This window comes from Mirounga angustirostris, unplaced genomic scaffold (assembly GCF_029215605.1).
Source record: "Mirounga angustirostris isolate CCGP_5_RB_7025 unplaced genomic scaffold, mMirAng1.0.hap1 SCAF_2, whole genome shotgun sequence".
Taxonomy (NCBI): domain Eukaryota; kingdom Metazoa; phylum Chordata; class Mammalia; order Carnivora; family Phocidae; genus Mirounga; species Mirounga angustirostris.
In genome coordinates, this window is record NW_026991710.1 from 43,619,661 (window position 1) to 43,633,853 (window position 14,193).

The 14,193-nt window shown below is 42.8% G+C and overlaps 1 protein-coding gene across 1 annotated transcript in view; it reads right to left on the reverse strand.

Annotated features, from left to right (window-relative positions):
- Positions 1–13,024, reverse strand: part of KDR (kinase insert domain receptor) — a 45,096-nt gene extending 32,072 nt beyond the window's left edge. Inside the window, exons 1-6 of the mRNA XM_045881129.3 lie at positions 12,867–13,024; positions 8,580–8,673; positions 6,093–6,289; positions 2,576–2,706; positions 2,174–2,342; positions 1,449–1,588 (exon numbers count right to left, since the gene is read on the reverse strand). Of these exons, the coding sequence (XP_045737085.1) occupies positions 1,449–1,588; positions 2,174–2,342; positions 2,576–2,706; positions 6,093–6,289; positions 8,580–8,673; positions 12,867–12,933 (798 nt within the window). The 5' untranslated portion in view covers positions 12,934–13,024. The remainder of the gene's footprint in view (positions 1–1,448; positions 1,589–2,173; positions 2,343–2,575; positions 2,707–6,092; positions 6,290–8,579; positions 8,674–12,866) is intronic.
- Between the last annotated feature and the right edge of the window lie 1,169 nt (positions 13,025–14,193).

Here is a 14,193-nt window from a genome sequence, read left to right on the forward strand (position 1 = left end):
AGAGGGAGAAGCAGACTCCCTGCCGAGCAGGGAGCCCGATGCGGGACTCGATCCCGGGACTCCAGGATCATGACCTGAGCCGAAGGCAGTCGCTTAACCAACTGAGCCTCCCAGGCGCCCCATCAGCTTGCTCCTGTTTCATAGCTATAGACGTGCTATGCTCCTCAGAACTCGCACTGATGCCAGTTTCTCATATGTTTCAGCTCTGGTCTTTCAGATCTTTGTCCCCTAAGCTCCATCCACATATATGTAAGCCCTTATTCTTACATTTATCCCCTTTATTTCCCTAACACATGTAGTGGTAACGTTTTTCTTTTTTTTTTTTTTTAAGATTTTATTTATTTATTTGAGAGAGAGAATGAGAGACAGAGAGCACGAGAGGGAAGAGGGTCAGAGGGAGAAGCAGACCCCCCGCCGAGCAGGGAGCCCGATGCGGGACTCGATCCCAGGACTCCAGGATCATGACCTGAGCCGAAGGCAGTCGCCCAACCGACTGAGCCACCCAGGCGCCCCTGAATTAAGGTTTTTAAAGCCTCACATAGTGGGAATGAGAGGGATATGTACTACAGGAACACAAGCAAATATGACCACTGCTTAAGGAGAGGTATGTTTTATGCCACCTCTTGAAGACAAATTCCCTTACAGGGGAAATATAACAAAGACTTTGGAGCACAGAAAAATAACACAACCTGACAAGATGTAATCACCTAGAGAAAATTCATCCTCACAGCCTGAAAGTAGCAGAGTGGGACCGAGTTCTCGGCATTGCATCTGTTTTCCATGGATGTTATATGTTCTGCAGTTCTTTTAAACTGTGCGTGTGCGTGTGTGTGTGTGTGTGTGAGAGAGAGAGAGAGAGAGAGAGTTAAGGCCCTTATATTTTATCTGGCCAGAGAGGTCCCTATCCCTTTTTTTTTTTTAAGATTTTATTTATTTATTTGACAGAGAGAGACACAGCGAGAGCAGGAACACAAGCAGGGGGAGTGGGAGAGGGAGAAGCAGGCTCCCCGCGGAGCAGGGAGCCCGATGCGGGGCTCGATCCCAGGACCCTGGGATAGACCCGAGCCGAAGGCAGACGCTTAAGGACTGAGCCACCCAGGCGCCCCAGAGTACTTCCTCTTATAAGACATTTACATTGTTTAAAAATAGCATTTTGGTCTTACTAGCTTTTTTTTTTTAGGATTTTTTATTTATTTATTTGACAGAGAGACAGCGAGAGAGGAAACACAAGCAGGGGGAGTGGGAGAGGGAGAAGCAGGCTTCCTGCGGAGCAGGGAGCCCGATGCGGGACTCGATCCCAGGACCCTGGGATCATGACCTGAGCCGAAGGCAGACGCTTAACGACTGAGCCACCCAGGCGCCCCGAGAGGTCCCTATCTCTTAAGCTAATTCCATTGGGGCTTATTATCAAAGTATTGAGAGGTCTGGCTTTGAATTGTTAGTGTTACCTTCAAAGAAGGATATTCCCAGTTGAAGTCAATCCCCACATTTAGTTCAGTCCTTGCTGTACAATTTAAGACAAGCCTCTCTCCAACAGACAGCTCAACTTCGAGAGGGGGGCTGACAACCACATCATAAATCTTGTACCCTGGAGCAAGTAAATTGAAAACACAGAGAAAGAGAGAGAAAACAAATCTATAACTTAGCATGGATTTTTTCGAAAATGATGCAATTTCAAAATGTGACACATCATTTTTCCCTGGGGGCCTCACCAATACTTGGTACCTTCCAGCAAAATGGCCTACAAAGACTTACAAAGCAAACCTGCAGGAATCTCGAAGATGTAGCCCAGTGGATAGAAAAGCAGTAAAATTTGAATAGTCAATAGCCAGCGAAGCTAGCCTTAGTAAATTACTGAACTTTCCATAAAATAGGTATAATTAAAAGAATTGATGCCAAGCAATGTTCTGAACATTGAACTTTCCATAAAATATGCTCTGATAATAACACTCTTTTCCGTCCTTGGTTTTGGCAAGAAAAGAGAAAAACTGAATTGCACATAGGTTTATCTGGTAGAGAAGAGCAGATGTAATGAATTGCCCCACACCAGATCTTGAATTAATATATTTTTCAATATCCTTTGTCCTTCCCCCAATACCTTAATCCCCAGGATCTTAATATAGGAAACCAATCTTTAATGCCTGATTTAATGATAAGGAAACTGCCCACTTACCTACAACCACAACTATGTACATAATAGACTGGTAACTTTCATCATTAATTTTTGCTTCACAGAAGACCATGCCAGCATAGCTGATCATGTAGCTGGGGATAGTGAAGCCTTTCTTACTGTCCCAGGAAATTCTGTTACCATCAGGAACAAACCTCTTTTCTGGATACCTCTGGGTAGAAAAAGAAAAATCAAATATTGAATAAAGTGCTATCCAAAAGTGAAAACCATATAAAATGATCACTAAAGAATTTATCACTAAAGAATATAAATTGGTTTTATTTGTTGTCATTTTGACCCTTCCCTGAGGATCTTTAAAACACGTGGTTGATAATATATTACATACAGGCTACCCATCTTAACATTATGAAAACATGAGAGATGATTGAAAAAGATGTAACTTACTGCACAAAGTGACACATTGAGGTTGGAAACGGATCCAAGACATGGAATCACCACAGTTTTGTTTTTCTTCTCAGTGATGTACACAACTTCATGTTGGTCACTAACAGAAGCAATAAATGGAGATCTGTAATCTAGAAGAAAATTTAATTCCCTTAGTTAATGGCATTTACTAGAAAAGTTGATCTTGTTTCCAGTTCATAAACTCTAACCAGAGAAGCAAATGATTGAGAATGACATTTCACACCAGGCAAAGGGATCCACAGGTTGGTCTGCTGGTAGATATCTGACTCCAAAGATATGCTGCAGAAAGAGAGTGTGTGTGTGTGTGTGTGTGTGTGTGTGTGTAAAAATCTGAAAGAAAATTCCTAGAGTGAAATCGACTCCTTTCACTAGGATCATCAACAAGTAGAGTATATTTTATAGGTTCCACATTTAAACAGATGGATCATTATAGTTTTTTTCAAAATGAAGGAGAGCATACTTCATTTTTCATATACACTTTCATATACACATATACATTCTTCATAGATACTAAGTACTTTTCAAGTACATAAATTTTAAAATAATTTTTTTTATTTTAAATTAATTTTAAAGTTAAATCTGTACTTTACCTACTGAATTTTATTGATGCTTAAAAAAAGTATATTCTCCCTTTAGGCAAATAATGTCCAAGGGCCATGAAAATAAACTAATGGATTCCAAAGGATCTTTAAAATAAGCAGAAAATAACAACTTTTTGATTTAATTATTCAAGAGGAAAATTGACGTGGGTATTTTAAGATTGTGAACACTAGATATGAGATTCTTTATAAAATAATGTTCAGTGGTTATTGAATTCAGTTTAAAATTCAGCAATCATTAATATCTTCAATGATAAAAACTCAAAAAACCACCATGGCAAAAAGTGAGAAGAACAAAAAAGAGATTTTAATGTCATTCTAACATTGTTCCTACAATGTGAATACACCGCTGGGAAAATAGTCTACTCCCCAGAGATAGAGTCACCATAGTGTGAGGTTGTACTTGAAATCTCACAGAGATAATGGCTCAGACTGCTATGCCCAACACACCTGATCCAGCATTTCCAGAGCTCTTCAGGATGGCTGGTCCAAGTAAAGAAAGAGTTAATTAAACCAAGGGGAGAAAGGCAGATAATTCCCTGCAACAGCAGAAGTTTGATTTCCTTCCCAGCTGGAAAGCACAGAAAGGCAGCCAATCCAGCCCACCACATGCCATAGCCATTATCTTATGAGGCCAAGACCCACTTCCTGGCTCCATCCATTGCTGGAGGGAATGGGGTCAGAAGCCTAAGGAAGCAAGGTAGGGACCAGAGGGGACATTAAAGGGCCGCCCATAGGGAATACTTCAGTGCTTTCTTTCTCAGTGTCAAAATCTTAGACAGCTCGGGTGCCTGGGTGGCTCAGTTGTTAAGCGTCTGCCTTCGGCTCAGGTCATGATCTCAGGGTCCTGGGATCGAGTCCCACATCGGGCTCCCTGCTCAGCAAGAAGCCTGCTTCTCCCTCTCCCATTCCCCCTGCTTGTGTTCCTGCTCTCGCTATCTCTCTCTCTGTCAAATAAATAAATAAAATCTTAAAAAAAAAAAAATCTTAGCTCACCTCCTAGAACATTAGGCTTAGACAAGAAGCAGAATTTAATGGTATACCCAAAGACAGGCAATGTACAAATAAACAGTGCCTGGGATTGCTACTTCTGAATATTACCTACCTTTCATCCACGTACTGTGAAATATTACCAAGCTTGCTTCCAACAAGTCTTTGGAAGCTAAATTAACCCCTTACATAAGACTAAAACTATTCAGTGAATCAATTCTGTTTCAGTCTTCCAAAAAAAGGAAATAAACAAAAGAAACCCAAACAACCACCCATCCTCTCAAAATAAAATATTTACTGTAACTCATGAAATGGATTTTCACATGTCTCCAGGTTTCCTGACTTGGGGTGAAGGAAGTAACGAGATATTACGGGAGAGGTTCATCTTGTAGTATTTCCAGACAGGCTAAAAGCAGGAAATCCTTGCAATCTTCTGAGAAAGCCTGATCTCCCAAGACTGCCAGATCAAAAGGAGCCAGAAATTCTCCAAGATCTGAGCCTTGTCTCTTTCAAATTCTGCAGAGAAAGGAGAAGGGCACAGAAGTCTATCTGGGACTGTGCTCACCCTGGGCAAAAATAATTCTCAATATTGTGCAGTCCAGGAATGATATACGTTATTTTGATGTAGTCTCCATTTTCCCACTGCATTGGCCATATTGCACGATTGAAATGTAAATGGAGGGCGCCTGGGTGGCTCAGTCCGTTAAGCGACTGCCTTCGGCTCAGGTCATGATCCTGAAGTCCCGGGATCGAGTCCCGCGTCGGGCTCCCTGCTCGGCAGGGAGTCTGCTTCTCCCTCTGACCCTCCCCCCTCTCATGTGCTCTCTCTCATTCTCTCTCTCTCAAATAAATAAGTAAATCTTTAAAAAAAAAAAAAGAAATGTAAATGGAGATATGCAAGTGTGTTTCCCAAAGCCAATGAAATTCCCATTCTATGAAAGATGCTCCCGGAAAAAAGTCTAAGCCATCTTCACCTGCCTCAAATCCTCTGGGTTGCAAAATATATATATACAAATGTATAAATAAAATGTCTAAACAGCTCAATTTCACTGAAAAGAAAAATATTTAGATTATCCAAGAAAAGTACTATACAACACTAACATTCCCCAAAATTGTCTGACAGAATTATAACTATCATCAGGTCAGGTTTCCACATGAAAATTAAGGTAGTAGAAGATTTTTGAAACACAAAAGAAAAAATAATTTATATTATAAATACTAAATACATGTAACATTGTGTTTTATTCTACATGGATGTTAAACTGACCTCCATGGTGTCAATCCCAAATTGCAAACTCTGGAAAGATGTTGCATATCATCCAAGATCTTGGACCACACAAGCAAAGGAGAGAAATACTGTCCTCAAAAAGCCCTTTGAGGTAGTATCTTCATTTGCACAAGAAGATGGAAATTGTTTTTCACAAAGTATAAGTCGGAAAAGAAAAGTTCTCATGTACATAAAAGCTCCAGAGCCCTTGGCTGTTTCCCTGCGCATTCTTGAGAAAATCTCCTACCCTGTTGTAGATAACCTATCTCTCCACAGAAATCTCTCCATAACGCACCCCTGAACCCTCCTTTTCAAGGATTTCAGGTTCTTTTTCTCAAACATCAGAAGGCTCTTTATAAATCCCTATAGCCAATTGTGAACACACATTTCCCTTAGAAACAAAGAGCAAAACCCCACTAACTGGGCAAAAGAGATGTAACGGGGCCCAAGTTCCAGAACAAATCAGTGAGTCTTATTCTCAGAGGAAACCTTGAGAGAGAAGAATTTTGTGTATGCCTGTTGGCAAACAGCCTTTGGAGCGAGCCTTTTGTCGTACTCCATTGTACTCGATTCTTCTCTGCTTATCGTGTTTTATACCCGGTAAATCAGCTTGGGAAATGAATTCCATGTAACTACTTACCTTGAACGTAGACATAAATGACCGAGGCCATTTCAGTGTCCCGGTAGAAGCACTTGTAGGCTCCAGTATCATTTCCAATCACTTTTGGAATCATGAGCATCTTACAGAAGAGGCTGTCCCTGCACTCGGTCACCTCCACTCTTTTCTCAGAGCCACTCTGATTATTGGGCCAGAGCCAGTCCAAGTCCCTCTGTCCCCTGAAAAATCAATTCCAGGGAAGTGATCATGGGAAATGCGACACTACGAGGCTGTTTCTAAGAAAACAGAAGGTTTGTTTCTCAAACTTATATAAACTCAACAGACAGATTCACAGCCTTCTACCAACAATGACAGGCTGAATGGACAAATGACGAAAAGCCATAAACTCAGCTTCGGACACCACTTATAAGGATTCCTGAGTTTTCTATTAATTAACTCGTTCACTCAACAAATGTTTCTTAAGCAGGTGCTATATGCCAAGTGTTGTTAAAGTCTGGGGATACAGCAGTGAACAAATCAGACAAAAATCAATGCCTTTATGGAACTTCAGTCTAGTTAGAGGAAACAGGCAATGAAATAGTAAGTAAACCTCAATAAACCTGAATTTTTTTAAAAGTAAGTAAAATATATAGTGTAAGTAAAATGTAAGGTAGTGATAAGTACCGTGGAGAAAATATAGAATATACACTGAGTAAAGAGTTCTGGTGGGAGGGGCTTGATGAAGCCATATGAATATAAGGAGGAACAGTGTTCCAGGCAGAGGGAACAGAAAATGTAAAGGCCTTGGGGCAGGAGTATTTGGAGTATCAGGGGAATGGCAAGGAAGCCAGAGTAGTCAGGTAACAGTGGGCAGGCAGGACAATAAGAAGTGAGGTTCAGAAGGAAGAGGGCGCTACTGTCTAAGAGCCTCATAGGACCTTATACAGAATGCATTCAAACAAAGATTACTTTCATTGCAGCCTTTCCCTGCAAAGCCCTAAGAAAGATAGTCCACATCAAAAAGCATGTAACATCATTGATTCTTCTTTCAAAGAATTTGAAATTTTCATGAAGTTGCAGCTACGTTAGTGAAGTTACTTTAACATACTCCATGGCTTTTTCAGGACATAAGAAATTCTTTTGAATGAGTTTTAAAAGGGAGTATGGAATCTTTGAGGATTTTAAATAGCCTCTGTTATTGAGGATGGGTAAGAGGAAAATCCACTAAGAAATGTGTCTTCTGATAGCAAAGCTGGAGAAATAGCACGATTACTATGTCTTCTCCCAAGGGCTGGATATTGGTTACCTACCCTTGATAAGGGGATGAGAGTATCCTTCACAGTCTGCAGTCTAAAATAGATCTGTGTTGTGATGAACATTGGTGTTCATCAGGTGCAAGCAATGGCAGTAAGCTGCCCAAGGTTCTCTGTGGACCCCTGGTTCTCTTCTCAGAGGGCAACATCACCTCCACCCATCTCTCCATATCTCTGCCAAAGACACACTGAGAGGTTCCTGAGAAGCCTCCAGGTCACTGCATTAAACCCTAAGGTCTTCTGCCTTTCCTTTTGTGGTCGGAGCTATGAGACAAAAACTAAATACATCTTCTTCCTTTCAAAGAACCCGGCTTCCCCAGTTAGCAAAAAACAGTAGCATGACTTCTTGCTAGCAAATGAGAAGAGAGGCATTCCAGAACATCAAGCCAAAGCATGAAGTCCATTACCTGTGCAGAACATGTACTCAGTAATATTAATGGCTGAATATTAAACTGCTACTACAGTCATAATTGTATCATGAAATAAAATTCCTGGCAAGGGCTAAACCAATGTCCACGAGCCATTCTGAATATGATAAATATGGCCCCAAACTCCTTCAACCCCATCCCTTAAGGGTAAGAGGGTAAGTCCTTAATTTCACTTATTTATTCAATATTTATTGAATGTCTACTATTTACTATGTGCCAGGTGCTGTACTGTGTGCATGTGTGCGTGTGCATATGTGTGTGTGCATGTGTACGTGTGCGTGTGTGCATGTGTGCACGTGCATGTGTACGTGTGCATGTGTGTGTGCGTGTGTACGCGTGTGTGCATGTGCGTGTGTGCATGCGTACGTGTGTGCATGCGTGTGTGTGCATGCGTGTGTGCATGTGTACGTGTGTGCGTGTGTGCATATGCGTGTGTGCGTGTATGTGTGCGTGTGTGCATGCATGTGTGCGTGTGCATATGTGTGCATGTGTACGTGTGTGTGCGCGCGTGCGTGTACGTGTGTGCGTGTGCATATGCGTGTGTGCATGTGTGCGTGTGTGTGTGCGTGTGTGTGTTGGCAGAGAATAGCAGGAAAAAAATTCCAGAAAAATCATACAAAATTTTTGGGAGAAGAGCGTTCTAATTTTTCATTATTAAATCATTTATTAGAAATGTCACTACTTACAATTACTACAACTCTATTACAATTCTGCTTATGTAAATTATTTTCCCTCAATAACAATGAGTTACTTAACATAGGAAATCTGAATCTAAAATGAATCCTTACCTGCAAGTAATCTGAAGAGTTGTATTAGCCATAATTGTAAGTATGTCTTTTTGTATGCTGAGTCTGGGTGGATCAAGGGAAACACTAGGCAAACCTAGAAACAAATTAAATAAATGAATATAGTTGCCACTGAGTCAGACCCAATAGGAAACACCTTCCATAAACAATGCACACTCTATACTTTAAAAGGCCTCTTCAGCAATTCATTGTGTAAAACTGTGAATTTACTTTTCACCATTCCCAGTAAAAGTTCACAAACTGTGTCATAACAGGAAGAATGGGCAGATGGTCATAAACCAACACAAAAGTTCTGCAATTCATGGAGCTAGGGTGGAGTTCCTGTTTTCCTGCATTGCCAACTTCAAGGTCTTACAAAAGGATATAGGACATTGAAACCAAATGAACCTTCATCTGATGATCTCACTCCCTTGGGAAAGGACCCACTGACATTTCTTATAAAGCATAGGATGTACACAGTTGACTAAATTGCTGATTAATGAATACTACTAAGAGAGATTTCTATACAGTTCATCTCTGTACCCTGAAGGGGAGAGGAGTGCCCATAACATTGTCTCATTTTCCTTTATCAATTTTCTAGTGCACTTCCTGTGGTAACTGAACTGCCAAAGTTGGAAGACTGTACATTAAAACTAGGTGAGAGGAATTGAGGGGAAAAAAAAAAAAACATTTGCCAGTGTCCATATAATACACCTATTAATACACTTTTTCTTAGAGAATGTAACTAAAAAAGTGTAGTGTTAATGAATTACAATTCGGGAAATCTCAACTTATTAATCAAAGCTCTGAGCTCATCCTGATACCAAGTTTACAATACAAGAAAGCTGTATTTACCTAAAAATACCACTGGACAGATTCCTCACCATGGATCACTCCACAGCAAGAAAACAGAGTTCTCTGTGAACTAAATGCAAAGAGCTAGTAAGTGATGGAAAACTATCAAAGAAAGAAAAACTGTCCACCATGCTAGGGCCTGAACTAATATCCAGATTCCAAAACATCACCTCAAAAAGTGATGGATGCTGGGTAATCACCCAAGCTTAATATGATCTTTAACTCACATCAACTAAGAACAAAAGACTCTCTACCCAAAGAAAATGAAAACACTAATTCAAAAAGATACATGCACCGCTGTGTTTATTGCAGCATTTTTTTTTTTTTGCAGCATTATTTACATTAGCCAAGATATGGAAGTAACCCAGTGTCCATCAATAGATGAGTGGATAAAGAAGATGCAGATGCTATGGAGTATTACTCAGCCATAAAAAAGAAGGAAACCTTGCCATTTTGCAACTACATGGATGGAGCTAGAGAGTATTATTCTAAACAAAGTCAGAGAAAAACAAATACCAAAGATTTCACTCATTTGTGGAATTTAAGAAACAAAACAAAAAAATAGACTCTTAAATATAGAGAACAAGCTGATGGTTACCAGGGGGAGGTGGGTGGGGGGATGGGTGATATAGGTGATGGGGATTAAGAGTACACTTATCATGATGAGCACTGAGTCGTGTACAGAACTGATGGATCACTATATTGTAGACCTGAAACTAATATAACACTGTATGTTAATTATACTAGAATTTTAAAGATAAGTAAAAAAATTTTTTTAAAAAGAACCACTGACTCTCAAGGCCTAAACTGGCACTAATCTTGTTGGGTAAATAAGACAGTATTAACAAATATGAAAAAGTATGAGTAAAGAGAGTGAGCAAATATCCAGTGCAAATATCCAGTACACTGAATCTGTGGACCTCAATGTGAACAGCTGCAGGCAAAAATGAACAGCTAATCACCCATATTTCTACACACTCACCCAGATGTGCAAAATAGGTTGTTGACACAACTGTAAATTTGTTGACCCCAAAATAGGTTGTTGATAGTTTTTTTTAAAAATTTAGAACTTAAGTTACATAAATAAATCTCAGAAATTAATTGGTATACTGATTTGTGCTTGGGCTAGTAATTCTTAAACTTTAAGATGTGTAAGATATCCCTAGCCCTAGGGATAATAAAATCTGCATTTTCACAAGCATTTCAGATGACTCAATCACACATGGCCTATGGGACACTCTTGGACAGCTATTGATCTGGCTTACCATGTTCGGTTAATTACCATAGCCCTTTTCAACACAGAAGGAAATAACTGCCCCCAAAGTAGACAAACAATGAAGCAAAGTTTTTAAAAACAATAGAAAATCCTTCCAACAATGGAGTCTCACTTTAAGAAAAGGAAAATGAAAACAACTCATTTGGATGAGTACAAGTATCAAACTTGGCTGGGAAACACTAGGTTGAGAAATATGTTGAAAACAGTAACTTAATACAATGTGTACAGTGATCCAAATGAGAAAGAACCCATTATCTGGGCACATTTATGTGAGAGAAAAAAAAAACGGTAGTAAAGGCAAAGCTCTAAATAAGCCATGTTCATTCTGCCACTGAACTAAGAGGTTCTTGAAGATCTCTCATAAATTATTGTCACAGATTATCTCACACTCTAGACACACTTTCTTATGTTAAAAAATTAATTAAAGATATGTTCTCCATTCATAGGAAGCTAAGACAATACCATACTATTCAACAAAAATCTTTTCAACAAGGCTATATCAATAATGATAACTTCACATTCATATCTGTAGACCAACCAACATTCAATTTTGTTTTGCTCCATTAAGCTTCATTCATTTGCATTGGCAAGTTTAAGTTCTACTCTTCAGAAAATTCTAAAGAAATAACTATAAGAAGTACATATGCTGCTACTCAATAAAAAGCCCTTCTATGTTCAAATCCCCTAACCAAAATTAATTAATTTGTGCGCTATTACCCTTCCAGCTCAAAGACAGGAAGGAAAAACAACAGTGCCTCTGTCTCTAGAATTTGATGGCACCAATTACAGCCCAATCCAATTAAGCAAGTCACACACTCCAAAAGGGCAACCTCATCATTATATTCAGGACAACCCGATTACAGTTACTACTGCTGCGTGATGAAACACCCCAGGCTTAGAAGCAACTCACTTCTTTGTGGGATACAGAACAACCACATGTTCCAGACCATAAAGGGGGAAAGAGAGGTCTTGTCAGGGACAAATGAGTGTCCATGGTGGAGCTGGCCCTGATGAACCAAGTCATTATCAAGAAAATTTAATAACTATACCCAGATGATCTTGTTACTGTATACGAGTGTCTTTTTTTAAAGACATGTGATTCTTTTATTTCAATATAAGAAATTTTCCCCTGAATTATTTGACTTTTTTTCCCCCTCCACCCTCTTTCCTTTCTCACCCTCCAAAGAGTGGAAATCTGGAAATCAGCAAACTGTGGCTACAGAAAAGAGATATGAGAAGGGGGTTGTGGGGGCGGGTAAAGCTTTCGAAGAAAGACAGACATTTATTGCATCAAGCGCATGTGTGTTCCTAATCCTGAAGAAGACTGAAATTTTAGGTGGCAAGGAAAGTGCGGAGCGGCGCTAAATCTAGCTACTGAGTCCCGCAGAGTAAGTTTTCAGAACTTGAGCTTCTGACCATGCGCTTATCCCAAGGACCAAAGCTTTGAAAGATGTGATTGTTTTACATAAGAAGGTGACTGTTACTTGGAAACATTTTGGGAAGCTGTCACAACCCCGGCTCGGAGCTCAATTTCACCTTCTCTCTGCAAGGACAGCAGCATCCTGCACCAAGGAAGGGGAAAAAAAGTTTTCCTCCCTGAACTGCACCGCATACGGTGGATGTGTTTGTGGGTTCCAGCCAGAAGGGAACCGCACACCGGGGTCCGCCTGACTCCTGCAGAGGTAGAGCTGAGTGCACGATGCAGGCGATCGGAGCGAACTGGCTGGCTCTCCCTGCAAGGCTTCCTTCCCCGCGCCCGGGCTAAGGATTGTGCGCCCAGCCGGACAACGTTCCACAGCCTGTTCCCGCCTGCGGGGGCACCTCTTGCCTGCCAGCCCCGGCGCCTGCCTTCCCACCCCCGCCTCCCCGAGGGTGTGTCGGCTCCGCAGGACTCGCTCCAGCCGAGGCCCGGGTCGGAGACCAGAGTCATGAAAAGGAACTGGGCTCGGGAGACCACCAACTCTGGATAATCTTGGGCCAATCAAAGAGCCTCGGTTTCCTCACTGGTAAATGAAAAAACACAAAGTGTCAAGTCACTTTTCATCTTTCCAGCTCTCTGACTCCGAGTTAGATCCGGCCTCCAGGACCTCTCCGCATCGCCCCATCTCTCCGCCCGCACCCGACCTCTCCGCCTTCCTTCTAGGGAGTGGGCTCCTTACCCACTGAGGCAGCCCTGGTCTCCACGCAGAGCCACAGAGCGATGGCCAGCAGCGCCTTGCTCTCCATCCCGCACCTCGCGCCGGGCGCGGTGCCCAGGACTTGGGCGCCGGTTCTTTCTCCCTGGGCCTGCCCCGCGAAGAAGGCGCGGAGGTGGAAGGAGCGCCGCAGCGCAGGACTGTGGGGCGCAAAGGGGAGGGTGCCCTGGCTCCGGCCACGGCTTGCAGGGGCGTCAGCGGGTGCCGGGAGGAGAGGAAATCCCCGCTGCGCGACAGCTCTGGGCTCGCCGTAGAGCGCAAGTGATGCTCCGCGCGGGCAGAAGAAACCCAACCAACCACCGCCAGCTCTCCCGGGGTCCCGGGACTCAGTGCGCGGTGGGAGCTGGAGGCCGAAACTCTAGAGCTTGGGGGCGGGGCTACGAGGGGCGGGGCCGGGGCGGGGTTCCCCTCTGCCGCTGGCCCCGCCTCTCAGCCGGTTACCAGGCCGGGACCCGCTGCTTCCCAGGCGCACTACATCTCCCGGTCTCCCCGCTTGCCTGGGACCGCATCTGGCCCCGAGTCTCCGGAGGGGGAACGTCCCGGGCGCAACAACTCCATTTCTGGTAGAGATGAAATGTAGCCCGTAAGGGCTTCTGAGACACTCCAAGCTTCAGTAGGTTGGGGCCCTCCGAGATGCGGGTGGGGGCTGGGTGGTGCCGAAGGAGGGGACAGCGCGGCGAGCGCAGGCGAATGACACTGAGCCTTCAGGGGGCGCGCCAAAATTTGCGACCGTCTTCGGCGTCCGCGCTTTCCCGGTGGATCAGCCGCAGGTTGAAGCAACCAGAGAAAAGCGGATACTGAGCCCAGGCGAATGCAGGATCGCAAACCGGCAGTGACTCCAGCCAGTGTTTTGCTTGGCTAGCAAAACTGTAGTTTAAAAATCTGAATCTGAATGCCTTTAGTCAGAATATACACATGCTCAGTTCTCCAAAGTTCCCCCTATTTCCTCTTATATCTGGCAGCTTCAAATGTTTTTAGGTTACCAGCCTAGCCCCCAAAGGCTCTTAAACTTGAGACCCTTCACCGGGCTTTCACCAAAAACCTCCATTAGGACTCCAGGGAGCTGTAGGTACCCAGGGCTCTAGTGTACCCGCAGCGGTGATAGTCACCTATCCCTGAGTGAGGCTCTCTCCTTGAGAAGGGGCTTTTGTCCACCGTGTTACCTGACAAGGAGCCCCTACCTGACTCTTCTTGGGCTTTTGACCAGGTCCCTTTTCAGAACAGAGCTCCCAGCCAAGATACCCTTAGGCTAGGAGAAGGAGGCCGGCTTCGCTGGAGAAGCAATGAAGCG